A 20989-nucleotide genomic window follows, 5' to 3' on the forward strand; every position below is an offset into this window, starting at 1 on the left:
TGCTCAGCACGCACAGGCCAGACTTTTCATTAGTCAATACAGATCCCACTCCTCATAACCTAAAAATCTCCACTCACAAACTCAGTCACAAAATAACTTGGTAATTTTGATTAGCTTTTTAAAACATTATTTGAAAAAATCATGTATATAATGTATTAATCCAAAATATTAACAAATGGAATTTTACATTTAAAAAACTGGTTTAGGGCTCTAGGGACGTGGTTTCCAAACTCAGTGCCAAGGTAGCCTTTCATTGTTGTTCAGTCGCTAAGTCATGTCTGACTCTTTGTGACCCCATGAAGTGCAGCGTGCCAGGCTCATCTGTCCTCCACTATCTCCTGGAGTTTGCACAGATTCATGTCCATTGAGTCGGTGATGCTCTCTAACCACCTCAGCCTCTTTTGTCCACTTTTCCTTTGGCCTTAAGGCACCCTGAGGAGTGAATTTACTGGGACAGTTTAGAAGATAAATATACAGGACATCTGACATCAGTTAAATTTGAACCTCAGATAAGTAATGAATAGTTTTTAGTGTATGTCAGAAAGCTGAGCACCGAAGAATTGATGCTTTTGAACTGTGGTGTTGGAGAAGACTCTTGAGAGTCCCTGGACTGCAAGGAGATCCAACCAGTGCATTCTGAAGGAGATCAGCCCTGGGATTTCTTTGGAGGGAATGATGCTGAAGCTGAAACTCCAGTACTTTGGCCACCTCATGCGAAGAGTTGACGCATTGGAAAAGACTCTGATGCTGGGAGGGATTGGGGGCAGGAGGAGAAGGGGACGACAGAGGATGAGATGGCTGGATGGCATCACTGACTCGATGGACGTGAGTCTGAGTGAACTCCGGGAGTTGGTGATGGACAGGGAGGCCTGGTGTGCTGCGGTTCATGGGGTCGCAAAGAGTCGGACACGACTGAGCGACTGAACTGAACTGAACTGAACTAACTGAAATACAATATTTGAGAAAAACCTGCAGTAAAGAAATGATTGTTTATTTGAAATTAAAATTTAACCAGGCAACTCGACTTACAAGGGTACTGCAGGATCTTTTAAATTTGCAAGGGAACACATCAACATCTGTTGGACATGATGAAAACTATTACTATTAGGTTGTTCGGACCTAACAGTTTAATTGAAAACTTCTAGGCATTTCTTTTGGGCTAGATGTGATGTGAAAAAAAAATTACGGAGTCACTAAGGGATTATTAAAGCTTTGGAACTTTTGAACTCAGTTTTTAAACCATTAGCTAGCCTCTAACCTCTTTCTGAGAATGGCAACCGTGTATTTATTTTATTTACTTATTTGTTTTTTGTTTTTTTTTTTTTTTGGCTGTGCTGGGTCTTTGTTGCTGCGCGGGCTGTTCTCTAGCTGAGGACAGTGGTGGCCACTCTCTAGCTGTGGTGAACTGGCTTCTCACTGTGGTACCTTCTCTTGTTGTGGAGCTCGGGCTGTAGAGAACTGACTCAGCAGTTGGTGCACGTGGACTTAGTTGCCCTGTGGCATGTGGAATCTTCCCAGACCAGGGATTGAATTCCGCGTCTCCCACCTTGGCAGGCAGATTCTTTATCATTAATCCACCAGGGAAGCCTGGCAACAATTTTTGAGTATCATCTTTAAATCGTTAGTACCTGCAAAAATCTGGTGATCTTAATGTATATTTATTATCTATTAAACAGAAATTCACTCCTTTAGTTCATTTTCCTTTTTTAAAATTTCTATCTTTTCTGGCCATGTCCTGTGGGTTCCCTGACTAGGGATTGAACCTATACCCCTATATTGGGAGCTTGGACTCTTAACCATTGGACTACCAGGGAAGTCCCTCCCCTAGTTTTAAAAAAATCTGTATCTGGCAAATTTACCCCCTTTCTCCTTAAAAGAGGTTTTGTCTTGGTTTTGTTTCTGAGTCTTCAGCCTGAACTACTTGGGTTTCCATAGCAGCAAAACCATAGATTTAATACTGCCCATAATAGCTGAGGAGCAGTAATGACACTAGCAAGCTATTTTTGGTGTTTCTGACATTTGCTCTGTCACCCACTTCCACAAAACTACTGCCTATCATCAAGGACTTACAGACATCGGGGGCTGAAAAGCTCTCTGAGTCTTGCAGCTTCTTCCTGGGCTCTTAGGGCTGCAGTGGAGGACAGCGTGGGCCTTTATGGCCTTTATGGAGTCCTCCCCAAGTGTGGCAACATCTATGAGCTTCTTAGATACTTATTCCTACAATGAGTTGGTCCCATCCTCATTTTTCTATGAGGAAACTGACACCCAAAGAAATAAAGAGCTTTGCCCAATATCACAGAGCTATTTGGTGATAGTGCCATATTACTAGAGCCTGTTATAAAGGCCCTCTGACTGGCATGGTCACAGCTGTATTCTACACATCTATAGCAAATCAAGTTGAGAACGTGTCCTCAATCAAGAATCAGATATCTGGGTTTGGGCCTTACCGTCCCACTTACAGACTGAATCATCAGCGATGACCCTTCATCCTGCATGAGCCTCAGGCACTGATCTACAGACCTGGAACTAGTACCATCATCCATCTACCTCACAGAACCAAGTTGAAATAGCACATGGGAAAACCCTTTGTAAACCACAGAAAACTCTTATAGATGTAAAGCACTGTTATCCCCTAGAACCACAACAAAGCTTATAGAATTTTCAAGAAACCTAGAATGTTTACATTTTCGAGTATTTATTCAGTTCATACCTTACTCTTCCTCTATCTCCTCATTTTTCCAAATACACTTTAAGTAGCTTCAAATTCTATAGCAGTAACATCTCCTAGGATAAAGGCTGTATCTTACAGAGTTCAAATCCACTCTTGACCAATAAAACGGCAGGACTTCTCTGCTGCTCCATTGGTTAAGAATCTGCCTGCCAATGCAGGAGAAACAGGTTCCATCCCTGGTCAGGCAAGATGCCACACTTTTGAGTACACTATTGAGTCTGTACTGTAGAGCCTGTGAGCCTGGACTACCGAGCCCCTACATCTCAAGTGCTGTAGCCCTTGTACCTAGAGACTGTGCTCCCCGACAAAAGAAACCTCTGCAATGAGAAGCCCTGGCACTGCAACTAGAGAAAGCCCTAGTCGAGTGACAAAGACACAGTGCAGCCAAAAATAATTAAATAAAAAACCCCACCAAGTGGCGGGGTAGGGGTGGGGGTAAGAGGGTTGTGGGGGATGGGGTGAATTAAGAGATTGAAATTGACATACAGACACTATTGATACTTTGTATAACATAGATAACTAATGAGAAAATATTGTATAGCTCAGGGAATTCGACGCAATGCTCTATGGTGACCTAGATGGGAAGGAAATCCAAAAAAGAAGGGATATATGTATACGCATAGCTGAGTCACTTTGCTGTACAGCAGAAACTAACACGTTGCAAAGCAACTACACTTCAATAAAAATTAATTTTAAAAATAAAATAAAACTCGCCCAACCTATTCCCTCCTCAAAATAAGAATAAGAAAACTCATAGTTAATTATCCAATTCCCAGTCATTATCCAGTCTCTTATTGTCTGAGAAGGTGGAAAACTCCCCGGGACCAAGATAATCTAACTGAACCATTAAACATAGGCACTGACTATTGTACCATTTCCATTTACGTAAGTGTGTCCAGCATCCAGTCTGGGAGTGGAACAATGAGGAAGGAAGGTGGAGAAGAAAGAGAGAAAAAAAACAGCTCATTAAATATGATTATTTTAATAAAGGAATCCTCCTTTCTGCAGTCACACCCAAAATCACACCTGTAACACTGCTTCCTTTTCCTGCCCGGACAGATTTACAATGTGAGTTTATATTCTCATGACAAATGTTGTTGTCATGTTCTCCTTAAGTGAAACACAGCATCTGATGTGTCCTGTAATTAGAAAACTTACCTAGAGCTTCTAGGACCCATGTTTCAAAGGGACAGGCCATCAACTAAGCAAAGAACAAAATAGACTTTTGCTACCTCTTCCATCATATGATACCACTCTCAGTTACTCAGAAATTACCAGCCTTGGCCATGGATGCAGAACCACGTGTCGCAACATCTATGAGCTTCTTAGATACTTATTCCTGCAATGAGTTGGTGCCCAGACCAAATGCAGTAAATTTTATATCTATATGTTTTTAAGACATGCAGAATAAAATAGAAATTTTTAACTCAGAAGTCAAAATATTTGCAAACACAATTAACTATCTGTAGTATTTGTCATACACTGTAGCATTGCCCACAGGCTGGCTGGGATTATACTGACCCAGCAACACAGTTAGTGAAAGAAGGGCTTTCCCCTGGTGTAGAAACTAGACAGGTCCAAGTTCCAGAGGCAGGGAAAAGATGTTGAAAACCTACCATCTTGGTTCTAAAAAGATCATGCGAGGCAGCAAACACTTTTAAGGAAAAATTTAAGGTAAATTGGAATATGTTTAAGATGATCAAGAAAAAATGTGTGACTCTATATGCCTAATACCATGGCATCTTCTCCTAGCAGGCCTATATCAGATGATTTATTACAAATGAGACCTTACTGCTGTGGGCCTCTTGGATTTCTGTCATTCTTTTAATGGGATATGAGAAGGCCCTGTTATGCCAAATTTTGTTCAACCATGGATCATATTATTGTATTTAATTTTTTTTAATATATTTTAATGTTTGGTCACACCATGCGGCAGGTGGGATCTTGCTTTTCCAACCAGGGATCAAACCAATACTCCCTCCATTGGAAGTACAGAATCTTCACTACTGGACTGTCAGGGAAGTCCCATAGATCATATCAGTAAAGGATTAGAGTATTTCCCACACAGCCCTCTGCTTGAAAATGCAAAAAATAATTTAGAGGACAACATTTTCTATTAGCATATAACCTATTTTCTGATTTCTTACATGTTACTTTCCTCCTGTACCTTATACATTAAAAATATTTTTAAAAATTCATTGGATACACTGGAATTCAGATAGTTTATAGTAAAATCTTATAAAGAAATAATTTAATGCCAAAAATATACTCTTAGAAATGTTGACTAGCCCAATTTAACTTCAGTTCGGTTCAGTTCAGTCGCTCAGTCACGTCCGACTCTTTGAGACCCCATGAACGGCAGCACGCCAGGCCTCCCTGTCCATCACCAACTCCTGAAGTCCACCCAAACCCATGTCCATCGAGTCAGTGATGCCATCCAACTATCTCATCCTCTGTCGTCCCCTTCTCCTCCTGCCTTCAATCTTTCCCAACATCAGGGTCTTTTCCAATGAGTCAGCTCTTCGCATGAGGTGGCCAAAGTATTGGAGTTTCAGCTTCAGCATCAGTTCTTCCAATGAACACCCAGGACTGATCTCCTTCAGAATGGACTGGTTGGATCTCCTTGCAGTCCAAGGGGCTCTGAAGAGTCTTCTCCAACACCACAGTTCAAAAGCATCAATTCTTCAGCGCTCAGCTTTCTTCACAGTCCAACTCTCACATCCATACATGACTACTGGAAAAACCATAGCCTTGACTAGATGGACCTTTGTTGGCAAAGTAATGTCTCTGCTTTTTAATATGCTGTCTAGGTTGGTCATAACTTTCCTTCTAAGGAGTAAACATATTTTAATTTCATGGCTGCAATCACCATTGCAGTGATTTTGGAGCCCAGAAAAATAAAGTCAGCCACTGTTTCCACTGTTTCCCCATCTATTTCCCATGAAGCGATGTGACCGGATACCATGATCTTAGTTTTCTCAATGTTGAGCTTTAAGCCAACTTTTTGACTCTCTTCTTTCACTTTCATCAAGAGGCTCTTTAGTTATTCTTCACTTTCTGCCAGAAGAGTGGTGTCATCTGCATATCTGAGGTTATTGATATTTCTCCCAGCAGTCTTGATTCCAGCTTGTGCTTCCTCCAGTCCAGCGTTTCTCATGATGTACACTGCATAGAAGTTAAATAAGCAGGGAGACAATATACAGCCTCAACGTACTCCTTTTCCTATTTGGAACCAGTCTGTTGTTCCATGTCCAGTTCTAACTGCTGCTTCCTGACCTGCATATAGGTTTCTCAAGAGGCAGGTTAGGTGGTCTGGTATTCCCATCTCTTTCAGAATTTTCCACAGTTTATTGTGATCCACACAGTCAAAGGCTTTGGCATAGTCAATAAAGCAGAAATAGATGTTTTTCTAGAACTCTCTTGCTTTCTTGATGATCCAGCGGATGTTGGCAATTTGATCTTTGGTTCCTCTGCCTTTTCTAAAACCAGCTTGAACTCCTGGAAGTTCATGGTTCACGTATTGCTGAAGCCTGGCTTGGAGAATTTTGAGCATTAGTTTACTAGCATGTGAGATGAGTACAATTGGGCCATAGTTTGAGCATTCTTTGGCATTGCCTTTCTTTGGGATTGGAATGAAAACTGACCTTTTCCAGTCCTGTGGCCACTGCTGAGTTTTCCAAATTTGGTGACATATTGAGTGCAGCACTTTCACAGCATCATCTTTCAGGATTTGAAACAGCTCAACTGGAATTCCATCACCTCTACTAGCTTTGTTCATAGTGATGCTTCCTAAGGCCCACTTCACTTCACATTCCAGGATGTCTGGCTCTAGGTGAGTGATCACACCATCATGATTATCTTGGTCGTGAAGATCTTTTTTGTACAGTTCTTCTGTATATTCTTGCCACCTCTTCTTAATATCTTCTGCATCTGTTAGGTCCCTACCATTTCTGTCCTTTTTTGAGCCCATCTTTGCATGAAATATTCCCTTGGTATGTCTAATTTTCTTGAAGAGATCTCTAGTCTTTCCCATTCTGTTGTTTTCCTCTATTTCTTTGCATTGATTGCTGAGAAAGGCTTTCTTATCTCTCCTTGCTATTCTTTGGAACTCTGCATTCAAATGGGTATATCTTTTCTTTTCTCCTTTGCTTTTTGCTTCTCTTCTTTTCACAGCTATTTGTAAGGCCTCCTCAGACAGCCATTTTGCTTTTTCGCATTTCTTTTTCTTGGGGATGGTCTTGATTCCTGTCTCCTATACAATGTCACGAACCTCATCCCTAGTTCATCAGGTTCTCTGTCTATCAGATCTAGTCCCTTAAATCTATTTCTCACTTCCACTATATAGTCATAAGGGATTTGATTTAGGTCATTCCTGAATGGTCTAGTGGTTTTCTCCACTTTCTTCAATTTAAGTCTGAATTTGGCAATAAGGTGTTCATGATCTGAGCCACAGTCAGCTCCCGGTCTTGTTTTTGCTGACTGTATAGAGTGTCTCTATCTTTGGCTGCAAAGAATATAATCAATCTGATTTTAGTGTCGACCATCTGGTGATGCCCATGTGTAGCATCTTCTCAAGATCATTTATTTTTCAGAAGTCAAAAGAAGATAGTTGTAGAGTATCTACACAGGACATTTTCTTAACTGAGATCTCGGGCAACATCATCCCTTAGTTGGGTATAAAGCATCAACTTTCAGATAAAAGTATATTTCACAGTTAGATAAGGATTGCTTGTTTGTTTTAGAGACCTGTGTAACAACATCAGGTGGCAGAGTGGTAAAGAATCTGCCTGCCAGTGTAGGAGATGCCAGAGACATGTGTTTGATTCCTGGGTTGGGAAGATGCCCTGGTTTAGGAATGACAACCTGCTCCAGTATTCTTACCTGGAGAATTCCACAGATGGAGGAGCCTGGCAGGCTACAGTCCATGCGGTTGCAAAGAGTCAGACACGACTGAGCACAGAGCACACCCACAGACACACGTGACAACATCATCCTGTTTAAACACTGGAAAACTGTTTCCACGAATGGAAATAAATTCCTGGCTAGCTGAGCTAGTCTTATGTTTTCAAAGCCATGCAGGAGGGAAAATGAGAAAGCTGCCCTGCCAGGGATACACAGTTCATCACAGGGGCTGCTTCTGAGAGGGGAAACAGAATGGACAAAGAGGTGTGAATGATTTCACATTTCACTCTTCCCACTTTTGTATTTTACTTTTTCTCAAGAGATGTATTCATGTCTTCCTTGACTTCCTAATTCTTCAGAGCATTTAAGGTCATTATTAGCTTGTGAATGAATGATTCTTTTTAAAAATTGTTATTGTTTTACAATGTTGTGTTAATTTCGGCTGTACGGCAAAGTGAATCAGCTGTATGTATCCATATACGCCCTCTTTCTTGAATTTCCTTCCCATTTAGGTCACTACAGAGCTGAGTAGAGTTCCCTGAGCTATACAGTAGGTTCTCATTAGTTATCTATTTCAAAAAACAATATGCGTATGTGCGTGCATGGTATATTGCTTTAGTTGTGACCAACTCTTTGCGACTCTATGGTCTACAGCCCACCAGGATCCTCTGTCCATGGGATTCTCCAGGCAAGAGCACTGGAGTGGGTTGCCCTGCTCTCCTCCAGGGGATCTTCCAGACCCAGGGATTGAACCTGAGTCTCTTATGTCTCCTGCATGGCAGACATGTTTTTTTACCACTAGCACCACCTGGGAAGCCTAGAAAAATGGTATAGATGATCTCATTTGCAAAGCAGAAATTGAGGTACAGATGTAGAGAACAAATGTATGGAGAGCAAGAGGGGAAAGCTGGGGGTGCGGTGGGATGAACTGAGAGATTGGGATTGATATATACACACTATCGATACTATGGATAAAATAGACTGAATGACTCCCTGGCTAGTAGGCAGTCAGGTAAAGAAAACAGAAACTTGGGGTTCAAGAATGTCCACTAACTCTTGCTAACATTTGAGGATTATACAGCTTTCCATGACTGCTATAGGGCCTCTTAAATTTTAGTCCAAGTCCAAGCCATCCAAACATTTCAGGGGCTGGGACACCAGCAGGGTGCCTTTCATTTCTTACTTGAGTAGGTACTGTTTGTGAACTTTTTCTGATACTGTTCTCTGAGCAGCACTTGCTCCTGGAAGGGCCATTCCAACCTCAGCTTCTCCTCCACATCAGAAGGGATGGATCCGGATTTGCAAATATCTGCAAATGAAATGAATAATTCAGAGAATCTACTTTTACAATGATAAGGTTGAAATCCCATATGCTTATTTACCTAGCTATATATGTGAACTAAAGCAGGATAGCTGAGTTTCTGGTTTTGGGGTCTAAGATCAGAGAAAGATGTATTCTGTTATATATGTCAAATTTGCTGCTTGACCAATCACCACCAAAAAAAAAAAAGCAAAAAACAAAAAAAAACAGCCAAAGGGCATGTTTCCTAAGAAACACCACACGTATACTGGACACAGATACACTGCACATAACTTCAAGTTATTTAGCAATTCAGGAGGCTCCTCTGAAACTTGAAATTACTAGAGAACCCCCCTGGAAGACAAAACATTGTTCAGTTCTCTTAAAGTTCACTTTCAAAATACATAGCAATTTGCTTTGCATGGACTATATCTTCTTTGTGGCAATCTCCTCTTGCCAAAATGATTGGACAGGGAATGCTGACTTATATTCCTTCATATCTGGTATCATCAAAGCTCCCGAGACCACAGCGCGTGTACTTGGACAAATCCACCCCATCTTGTCTGGCAGGACAGTACTTGTCACACTTCTTTATCACAAGGCAGCACGGCTGCCAGGCTCAGGCTGCCAGGACTGGCTGGCCCCCCGTGACTTCCTTTCTCAGAAGCTTCAGTCTGGCTTCCTGACAGCGGGTGCCTCATCCACCCTGTGTTCATAAAAAGGATGTTTCAGAAAGTGTTGGTCGCTTAGTCAGGTCTGACACTGTGACCCCATGGACTGTAGCCCACCAGGCTCCTTGGTCCAAGGAATTCTCCAGGCAAGAATACTGGAGTGGGTTGTTTAGTCACTAAGTCATGTCCAACTCTTAGAGACTCCATGGACTGCAGCATGCCAGGCTTCCCTATCCTTCCCCATCTCCGGGAGCTTGCTCAAACTCATGTCCATTGAGTCAGTGATGCCATCCAACCATTTTGCCCTCTGTTGTCCCCTTCTCCTCCTCCCTTTAATCTTTATACCTACCATAGTTTGGCCTCAGGCTGAACTACAGGGAAGGAACACAGCCCCAGCCATTGGCAGAAAATTGGATTCAAGATTTACTGAGCATGGCCCTGCCCATCAGATCAAGACCCAGTTTTCCCCACAGTCAGTCCTTCCCATCAAGAAGTTTCCATAAGCCTCTTATCCTCATCCATCAGAGGGCAGACAGAATGAAAACTACTGGAGTGAGTAGCCATTCCCTTCTCCAGGGGATCTTCTTGACCCAGGGATCAAACCTGGGTCTCCTGCACTGCAGGCAGATTCTTTACAGTCTGAGGCACCAGGGAAGCCCCTAATAAAGGATGTTTCAGAAGCACTGGGATAATCCCAGTGATCCTGTCTCCCCACCAGGATGAAGAAAACTGATGAACGAAAGACAGTCTCCTACGTAAACTTATGAGAACTTCAAAACGCATATGACTGACTGGGGAGAAAGGGCCAGGTCTAAACATACTCCAATGTGTTATTCCAGGAAAACCCTCCTGGCTTTTGTTCATTTTTTCTAATTACTATTCTATCAACTTTGGCCCAGTTACTGATGAACAATTCTAAACACTTCCTAACCACAAAAAAATGTAATATATAAAATAGCAAAATATTGTTCATTAATATATACATAATACATTGTTGTAATTCAGATGTACATGGTAGTTTCAATAATTGTTAACATACTAATTTAACTTCCATTTGATGTCTGCATAGCACTTATGAAAGACACAGGGCAAATCCTTGTGGTGCCTTAGCATATTTCTCAGATGAAGCCCACAGACTCCTAATATTTAGAATCACAAGGAGGAGCTTGCTCAACTTGTAATCTAAGGTTGGTGCCCAGGAATTCAAATATTCAAACTCCCCTGGGTGACTGTGTATAGTCAATAAAGTCTGAGAACCACTGCCCAACAAATCAAGCCTTAAAATCCATTCTTAGACACAGAGCATATCTCCACATCCCTTTATTATACCTTTCATCCACATTTTCTGGAATAAATGAGCTTTGATCAGTGCTGTCTCTTCAGCAGGGAATATTCTCTGTTTTGGTGCATTTCTCCCCACAGGTTCCTCTAGGCAGCTCTGCCCTTTAGCTACAATCTTTGTTCTGTTTACAGCACAATTAACTCTCCTAAGGGCTGCCCTGGTGGCTCAGATGGTAAAGAATTCCCCTGCAATGCTGCAGACCTGGGTTTGATCCCTGAGTCGGGAAGATCCCCTGGAGGGCTGCAGTCAATCGAGTCACAAAGAGCCCAACAAGACTGAGCGAGTAACACTAACTCTCTTAAAGCTGTGTCCAGCACCTTCCCTGTGCCCCCATGTCTCACATTCCTGAGCACATCAAGAGGAGGAAACCTGCCCACTGCTTCCTCCTTTTGTGTAGACATCCCCACAGTTCCACTGGGAGCCCTTCATCTCTTATCAATTGATGATGTGACAAACAGCTCTTCTCTGAGAATGCTCGTGACCGACTCAAGTGAATTCAAATACATGGGTAATCTTTAAAAAACTTCACCCTGGTTGCCTTGAGATAGCCAGTAACTTCTCTCTTCAAAGGCTGGTTCCTTCTTGGGGTCAAAAATGAGAAAGTCTCCCTTGTTGCCACCAAATCTTAGGTATGCAGGAGCCAAACCTCTGGCCAAGGTACGAAGCTTTGAAGAACTGTTATGAAGACAAGCAAGAAATTAAAATTATTTTTTTTTCCCCAAGACAATGACTTCTACACATTGACTCCCTTCTCCCTTGGTGGACCCATTTTCTAACATCTAGCTGCAAGGGCGCTGGAGAGAGAAGTCATTTCACTCTAACGGGGACATGGTCTCAACTGGAATCTTCCTAATTGCAAGGCTGCTCTTCTAGGCATCTGAAAGCAACTGGGAGTGCTGACTCAGCCAAGAGCTTATATTTCAACCTGACTAGCAGGATAGCTTTTAGTGCTTTCAGAGAATTCATAATCTTCTGTGACTGATGGAGGAAAAGACACAAGAGAGTGGAAACTACAGGAAAGATGACTCTGTGTTTCTTTGAAAAATATATTGTCTTCAAAAATTTCTGTTCCCAGAGAAGTTCATAAATAACTTACGAGTCCTTTTCCTCTCCCTCACCAACCTCTACCTCCACCCCAAGGAAAACTATCCTTTTCAATATAAGTCAAATGACTTAGAATGGTGTAAGATTCTAATTCCTATCCAGCAAGGACACTTCCTAGTCAAGCAATTCTAAATGCATATGTCATCAAGCCAAAAATGCTCCTGTTAGATGCTCAGAATAGTACAGAATGTTATAGAACCTAATTCAAATGATTTATAATCCATTCTCTCAGAAAGATGAAGATATCATGAATACTTAGTGAACAATCCTAAGAAAACAGAAGACGCAGGTAACAGGAACAAGCTGCCATGTATTTCTGAAGTCTCACATATGGGATCCTGGCCACCATGCTCTCTGGAAAGCTCTTAAAACACATGGGCCTGACGCTGTGTGTTCGCAAAATGGCCCAGTTAATTAGTTTATATGTGGGTTTGTTTCAAATTGGAAAATCATGCCAGAGAACTAATTGCCAATATTTCTTGACATCCTGTTCCCCCTTCCTACAGTTTAGCTTCATTTGGGTTCATAGCAAAGTGGAAACGACTTTCTTCTGAATCCTTACTTGGTCCGAGCTAACATTCCCATTTGTTTTCAAGAGGTTCTGAGGATTTCCTGGCAGATGCCACCATTCCCTGAGTTCTCTGGTGCTGCTGGGGATTTCAATCAATTCCTCATTGATAACATCCCTGAACGAATTTCACTCTGCGCTTCATCTCCTTGTGCCAGGACTCACCGTAGGTTCAGGGACCCTCGAAAATACTTCAACTTCTTTTAAGATGCTCAAGGTGTGGCTTGAGCCTAGAGACTGGGGGCAGGGAGGTGCTGGGAGAGGATAGACTGGCGAGGCAGGCAGGACCATATCATGGATGGCTGGTGAGCTGCCATGTCATGGAAGGAGTTCCGGTTTATAAGATGGCAGCCATGGGAGGATTTAAAGCAATGAAATGACTGCACCAGACTTTTGTTTTAGAAAAGAATCCCAGGCTGCTGTGTAAATTACTGAATAGAAGGACCAAGACTGTGGTCGTGTTAATATTGAAAGAAAGTGATGGACTGAGGTCAGGTAACAAAAGTAGGGATGAAGCGAGGTGAATAAATTCAAGACACAAGTGGAGATAGAAACACTAGTGTGCATGCATGCTCAGTCATGTCTGACCCTGTGACCCCACAGACTATAGTCCACCAGGCTTCTCTGTCCACGGAATTTTCCCAGCAACAATACTGGAGTGGGTTGCCATTTCCTCCTCTGGGGGATCTTCCCCACCCAGGAATTGAAACTACACCTCATGCATTGGCAGGCAGATTCTTTACCACTGAGCTACCTGGGAAACCCAGAAATACTAGCTTGAGTATTTAATGGAATGTTGGAGAAGAATCCAAGATTACTCCTGGGAAGCATCTTGGAAGATGGTAATATCATTTGATGAGATGAAAAATAAATAGGCAATAGACTGGAGACAGGGATGAAGGCAGGCATGGGGCTCAGTGTCGCAAGATACCAATCGTGCACCAATAACCATTTCCATCAGGCCCCTGGCCATGTGTGTCTGGAGCTCAGAAGACACATAAAGTGGAGGCGAGTCCTCAGTCTAAAAGTCAGTGAATGCTTAGTGTGAACCACTAGTGTGGTTACCTTTTGTGGTTGTTCACTCAGTCATGTCCAACTCTTTGCAACGTCATGGACTGCAGCATACCAGGCTTCTTTGTCCTTCACTATCTCTTGGAGTTTGTTCTAACTCAGGTCGGTCAAGTCAGTGATTCCATCCAACCATCCATCCTCTGTCGTCCCCTTCTCCTCCTGCCTTCAATCTTTCCCAGCATCAGGGTCTTTTCCAATCAGTCACCTCTTTGCATCAGGTAGCCAAAGTTTTGGAGCTTCAGCTTCAGCATCAGTCTTTCCAATGAATATTCAGGACTGATTTCCTTTAGGATTGACTTGTTGGATCTCCTTGCTGTTCAAGGGACTCTCAAGAGTCTTCTCCAGCACCAAAAGCATCAGTTCTCCGGTGCTCATCTTTGGTGCTTTGGCTAGTGTGGTTCCACTAATGTGAACCATTGGTGTGAATTAGTGAACCCCTAGCCCACGGGTAGAGTTGCAGCCCTAAACCTGATACAAGGAACTTCTGCAAAGTCATTCGGGCTGGCCCCGTCCCACTGCTTTTTGGCCAGGCACTGATACTGGTCCTTGATTTCGATTTTGGTTGTGTGTGGTGAAAGAGGAAGTTCTTTTAGATTTCTGGGGCTGATGTCTGTAAGCAATTGAGATGGGAGAGCAATTGGAATGGCGCTGTCTGGGAAATGAAGGGAACACGAGTGCCGGCAGGAGCTGTGGGGTCTCAAGGCAGGCATCTGTGTACCGCCTGCCTCTGAAGTCGGAGCACCACAGCCTGGCTCCCGGAAGTGGTGGCTGTACCCCCTCAGGTCACTCTCAACCACATTACTCTGCCTTTGTTTTCTTCTGAGCATCCAGCAGTCTCTGAAATTAGCTTTCTATTGCGTTTCCTTGGTTTACTATCTATCCCACCCCCATCTCAAGCTAAGCTCTGTGAAAGGAGGGACTCTGTCTGGATCATCAGAATCTCCTCAGCGCCCAGATGAAACCTAGACAAGTACCTGGTACACAGCTGGTGCTTAATAAAGGTTTGTATTCTTGCCTGGGGAATCCCATGGACTGAGGAGCCTGGTGGGCTACAGCCCATAGGGTTGCAATGAGTTGGACACGACTGAAGCGACTCAGCAAGCACGCCCAAGTGCATGAACAGTCGAGTCCAGCCTGACAACAGGGCATGAGGGGTCAGACATAGACCATTTCCTGAACAAAATTAAAACCCAGTGCTATGACTTCTGCCAAGTAAACAAAATCACATGTTTCAGAGTATTGTATCAAGGACCTTTTTGTCTGTCTCCTTTGCAATGGAATCTTTTCTTGTTTTGAGAAACAATATTGATGCTCTCTGACAAAAGCCAGATTTAAAACACCTGCGGGCTTGTCCTAAAAACAAAACTGAACAAAGGTACAGTATTTCTATCACACCCGGAAAAAAGAAAGGAGGAAAATAATTCACCACCACCACCACAATGACATGGAAATAACCAAAGAACACGCGAAAGCTGTGGCAGGTATTGCGTTTCTGGAACAGTTCGTTAGTGGAAAGAAACGTCTGCAGGTATTTTTATTTTACTGTATGTGTAAAAATAAGTTGCTTATCTCTGACACAAAAGCGGAGGTGCGGGGAGCCACCCTGCACTGGCTGGTACCAGCTTGTGAGAGCCAACTTTTATGTTTTGAGAACCAGTGTTTAACTGTTGGCAGTTTGAAATCAGCCATGGTGGGGGTGTTTAGACTACAGAAATCAGAAAAAAAACCCATAAATCAGTCTCCTCTCCCCTCAGAGAGCCAGTTGTGAAACATTGCTTAACACACCACTGCCTGAACAGTAATTCAAGTGATGAGATGAAACCACTCAGGAGATTATGTAAAGTGAAAAAAGAAGGTCTCGGGATTTCCCTGGTGTCCAGTGGCTAAGACTCTGTGCTCCAAATGCAGGGCGCCTGGGTTCAACCCTGAAGAGTTTGCATGCCACAGCTAAAGATACTGCATGCTGCAACTAAGACCCGGCACAGCCAAATAAATAAATAAATATAATAAAAAAGAAGGTGAGGGCCTAGGTCAGAAGCCTAGGGAACAGCACCACTGAGACAAGCTCGAGGAAGAGGTGGTGAAGAACCTTAGAGTGGTGGGGGAAACCGCCAGACATGGCAGTGACACCGATCTGAAGGGATGAGAAAGTGTTTCAGTTGTCACTCTTGCCAAATGCTTCTGGGAGACTGAATTGGTTTGCTAGGGCTGTAGTCGCAAAACACCACAAACTGGGTGGCTTAAACAATGGACCTGTGTCATCTTATAGCTCTGGAGGCAAGAAGTCTGAAATCAAGATGTTGGCAAGGCCATGCTCCCCCTGCAGGTGCTGGGGGAGGATCTACTGCAGGCCTTTCTTTCAGCTTCTGAAAGCTTCTCAGAGCAGTACAGCTCCAAGTACACATGGTGTTCTCTGTGTGTGTGTGTCCGTTTCCAAATCCCGCCTTTTTATAAGGTCATCAGTCATACTGAATGGGGCCCTACTCCATTCCAGTATGACCAGTTCTTAACTAATTATGTCTCTGTGTGTGCATGCTTAATTGCTTCAGTTGTGTCTGACTCTTTGTGACCCTACCAGGCTCCTCTGTCCATGGAATTCTCCAGGCAAGAATACTGGAATGGATAGCCATTTCCTACTCCAGGGGATCGTCCCAACCCAGGGATCCAACCCAGGTCTCCTGCATTGGCAGGTGGGTTCTTTAGCACTGCACCATCTGGGAAGCCCAATTGTGTCTGCAATGACATTATTTCCAAATAAGGTCACAGACTGAGGTACCAGGGATGAGGACTTCAACATAGGAACTGTAGGGGGGCCATCCAGACATTCAACCCATAATAGAGACAAGTAAGACAAGGATTGAAAGGTATTTATTGGATTTCTCAATAAATGAAGGTCAGTGATCATATATTGGGCTTCCCTGGTAGCTTAGGTGGTAGAATCTGCTTACAATGCAGGAGACCTGGATTTGATCCCTGGGTTGGGAAGATCCCCTGGAGAAGGGAATGGCTACCCACTTCAGTATTCTGGCCTGGAGAATTCCATGGACTGTATAAATTCCATGGATCTTATATTAAGTGAAACTTAAAGATGCATTCCAATATACATTAGGTGCAGACAAATACTGCTTGAATCCACCTAGAATAGTCAAAATCATAGAAAGTACATTGGTAGATGCCAGGGGCCAAGGGAGTGGGGTAGATGGGGAGTTAGTGTTTAATGGGGACAGAGTTTCAGTGTAGGAAGGTGGAAAATTCAGGAGATGGATGATGGGGAGAGTGGCACAACCACGTGAATATATTTAGTGCCACTGAACTGTGCAGTTAAACATGGTTAAAATTGTTATTGTTTAGTCGCTAAGCTGTGTCTGACTCTTTTTCGACCCCATGGACTGTAGCCCTGAAGGCTCTTCTGTCCATGGGATTTCCCAGGCAAGAATACTGGAGTGGGTTGCCATTTCCTTCTTCAGGGGATCTTCCCAATCCAGGGATCAAACCTGTGTCTCCTGCAGTGGCAAGCAGATTTTTTACTTCTGAGCCACCAGGGAAGCCCCATGGTTAAAATGTATGTGTTAGTCACTCAGTCGTGTCCAACTCTTTGCTACCCCACGGACTGTATGCCCACCAGGCTCCTCTGTCCATGGAATTCTCCAGGTAAGGATACTGGAGTGGTTTGCCATTTCCTCCTTCACATGGTTAAAATAGTATGTTTTATATGACTTTTACCACAATCAAAAAAAAAAAAAGCTTGAAAAAGTAAGGTCACTAATGATGTTGGAGAGATTGATTTTTTGGCATGATGATGGGGTCATCATGCGGGTGGAACACGGACAGCACTAGCAGTAAGAAAGGCTGAAAACTGGAGAAAGAGAGCAGTGACTGCAGAGGTGCTTGAGAGGGGAAAGACTCGATGTTTCTATGCTAAGAAGGATCCAATAATAAGGGAGAGGTAAAAGATACAGGAGAGAGAAGAGATGAGTGCTACAGCAAAGTGCTTGGGGAGGCAGGAGTGGACGGGAGCAACAGCAGAGCTGGAAGAACTGGCCTGAGAAGAGAGAAAGGAAGAAAGCTAGACACATCCATGCTATACCTGTAGGTTTGATGGTAGGAAGAAAAAGAAGCTCCTGTCTGAAAGTGAAAGTCGCTCAATCGTGTCCGATTCTTTGTGACCCCATGAACTATACAGTCTATGGAATTCTCCAGGCCAGAATACTGGAGTGGGTAGCCTTTCCCTTCCCCAAAGTATCTTCCCAACCGAGGAATCGAACCCAGGTCTCCCCAGTTGCAGGTGGAGTCTTTACCAGCTGAGCCACAAGGGAAGCCCAAGAATACTGGAGTGGGTAGCCTATCCCTTCTCCAGCGGAACTGGGGGTCTCCTGCATTGCAGGCGGGTTCCTTATCAACTGAGCTATGGGAAGCCCAAGTTCCTGTCTAGTGACTTCATTTCCTTTGGGAATGAGAAATGTGGTCATAGGCTAAGAGTGATGAGTTGGAGGTTGGATCAGAGATTTGAAGGAAGTGGAGAATGAGAGAGGCAGGGAAATAGAGCATGAAGGAGTAGCATTAAAGACCAATGAAGGAGTAGCATTAAAGACCAAGTTAGTCATGGTTCAGTGGTAAAGAATCCACCTGCCAATGCAAGAGACACCTGTTCGATTCCTAATTGGGAAAGATTTCACATGCCTCAGAACAACTAAGCCACAACTATTGAGCCTGTGCTCTAGAGCCTGGGAGCTACAACTACTGAAGCCCATGCACCCGAGAGCCCCTGTTCTCTGCCACAAGAGAAACCACCACAATGAAAAGCCTTCACACCACAACTAGAGAAAAATCTGTGCAGCAAGGAAGACCCAGCACAGCCATAAATAAATAAATTAAATTATTAAAAAAACCTCAGCCATTTACTTAAAATTGTTTTTAAAAAAGAGCAATTAAATCTGGAGGCCAGGAATTTCCAATGCAGCATCAATCCATGTGGCTGGGAGATTCACCTTTGCCCCTAAGAGTGTAATAGGCCAGCTACACAGGGTGTCCATTGAGACAGGAAGCAGAGGCAAATACCTAAAACTGGCTTATTAATACACATGACTATTTATGATTAGATAATATTTTCCATTTCCAGACTTTATGGCCACCTTATAGATTCCAAAGAGGGAAAATATAGCTAGACTAAGCTAGGTTTGGGTTTTAGCAAGAAGAAAAATGAGACAGGAGTTTGGGGGTGTTATCATAAGAATGACTCATGGAATAAACCAAGAGGCCTAAATCAGATATGGAAGGAATAGAAAAAGAAAGAGGCTGTTCAGTAGAGCTACTTAAAAAATAGTTGTACTGGGATCCACAGACACAAAAAAACCTAAGAGAGTGAGGAATATAGTCCAAGAATAGAAGTTTTAAGAGTTCAGATGTCAAAAGGTTCTTAGTGATGGAAAGAGTCAAGCCACGGACATGGCATCAGGTGGCTGAAATGAAGTGGTGTGTACTAGGAAACTGGCTCCCACCGCCCAGAAAACTACCCCCCCACTTTTTTTTTTTTTTTTTTTGCATTTAACAATTGCCATGATGTAAATATTCCCTTCAGGGCTAATTTCAAGATAATGGTACTGATGTCACTGAATGTGGAGTTGGGAAGAAATGAACACATTTCACAAGCCAATGGAAGCTGGTTCCAGTAAAACACCAAGTGAAAATTATTAGAAAATGTGGAGGTGAAGAAACTGAAAGACAGTATTCAAGTGGACTTGAAGTCACCTAGGAAGGTGGTGGGGTGTGGGAGTGCAGAGGAAACTGAGATCAGGGCTGATCATCAGTAAGGAGGAGTAAGTAAGAAGGGAGTGGATGCAGTGGCAAGGAGCAGACGAGGAGAGCCAGACATGGAGACAGTGAACCTCACACGGATCAGGACAGTCCTCTCCAGCGGGCAGCAATTGTCCAAACTGAATGCTTTAGACACTTTGCGTAGATTATTTCACTTCATCCCCAAACAACCCAAAGAGGTCGGTGTCTTTATTACCCTCATTTTACAGACAAGGAACCTGAACAAAACGAGGCTAGGTCGTCTGCCCAAGGTAACAAGCCACTGGGGATTTGAACCACAGCAACTGGAGTTCAAACCAGTGGGCAAGGATCTAGAAGCTGCCCTGGGTAATGGGAAGGGGCTGCAGTGTTGGACAAGGCACAGCTTCTACTCCAGAGGGCTTCTTCAGAGGAGAAGTGGCATCTATTTCTCCACTTGGGTCTTCAGAGAAGAGCTCAGTTTGAGCTAAGGCAAAGAAGAAGCAGGAATTTTCTCCAAGGAGGATGGATCAGGGTTACCATGCAAAGGGGTCCAGGCTGCACAGTGAATGGTTTGGGAGGGAAGGGAATAGTGAGCACTGTTCAACCAGAGGGGAGTCTCAGGGGTCAAAACATATGAGCCTATGGCTTGTGATTGCCCTCAGTTGTTTTGCTGGCTGTGGTTCTTTCTTTCAGCAACAGGCACACAGAGTGAAGTGTTAGTCGCTTAGTCGTGTCTGACTCTTGGCGACTCCATGGACTGGAACACACCAGGTTCCTCTGTCCATGGAATTCTCCAGGCAAGAATAATAGAGTGGGTTGCCATTCCCTTCTCAAGGGGATCTTCGCAACCCAGGGATGGAACCCAAGTCTCCTGCATTGCAGTGGATTCTTGACTGTCTGAGCCACGAGGGAAGCAAACATCAGTTATCCAAACATGCATTTGGCATTGCTGATAAGTGCTTTTCCCAAGATGAAAAGCAACTTTGTCAATGAAGACAAAGGAACCTAATTACTGAAAGTTACAAATAATAAGTATTTGTCAAATTGGCAAAAGGAGATGTATTTTGCTGAAATAAAATAAGCAAACCATTTTTCTTTTTTTGGTCATGTCATGAAGCATATGGGATCTAGTTCCCTGATCAGTGATGGAACCTGGGCCCCCTGCATTGGGAGCTTGGAGTCTTAACCACTGGAACCAAAGTTCAAATCCTTTTGAAAAGCAAACACAGCTGCATTTTTACTGCATAGTCACTGTGTAGCACCACTGTTTTTCTCTCTGTAGCACTCCTGATTTCTACCACTGGCTCAGCACTCTAATTTTTATCTTGAATTAGTGAACTGTGCTTAATATGTGTCTTGATTGAAATGTGGCTGCTGCCAAGATGGTAACCACATGTGGTAACCCTTGAAATGTGGCTAGTCTGGACTAAGACATGCTGTGAATATAAAATATACACCAGATTTCTTTGAAGACTTGGTTCGAAAATCAGTGTAAAATATCTCATTAATATTTTGTATTGATTGT

The 20989-nt window shown here is 43.3% G+C and overlaps 1 protein-coding gene across 3 annotated transcripts in view; it reads right to left on the reverse strand.

Moving 5' to 3' along the window:
- HPSE (heparanase) overlaps nucleotides 1–20989 on the reverse strand; it is a 53017-nt gene that overhangs the window by 16906 nt on the left and 15122 nt on the right. For all 3 annotated transcript variants that reach the window (XM_055587506.1, XM_055587507.1, XM_055587505.1), the window contains exons 2-3: nucleotides 11476–11621; nucleotides 8817–8942 (exon numbers count right to left, since the gene is read on the reverse strand). In XM_055587506.1, coding sequence (XP_055443481.1) covers nucleotides 8817–8942; nucleotides 11476–11621 — 272 coding nt within the window. The remainder of the gene's footprint in view (nucleotides 1–8816; nucleotides 8943–11475; nucleotides 11622–20989) is intronic.

Source organism: Bubalus kerabau, chromosome 7 (assembly GCF_029407905.1).
Source record: "Bubalus kerabau isolate K-KA32 ecotype Philippines breed swamp buffalo chromosome 7, PCC_UOA_SB_1v2, whole genome shotgun sequence".
NCBI classification, from domain to species: domain Eukaryota; kingdom Metazoa; phylum Chordata; class Mammalia; order Artiodactyla; family Bovidae; genus Bubalus; species Bubalus kerabau.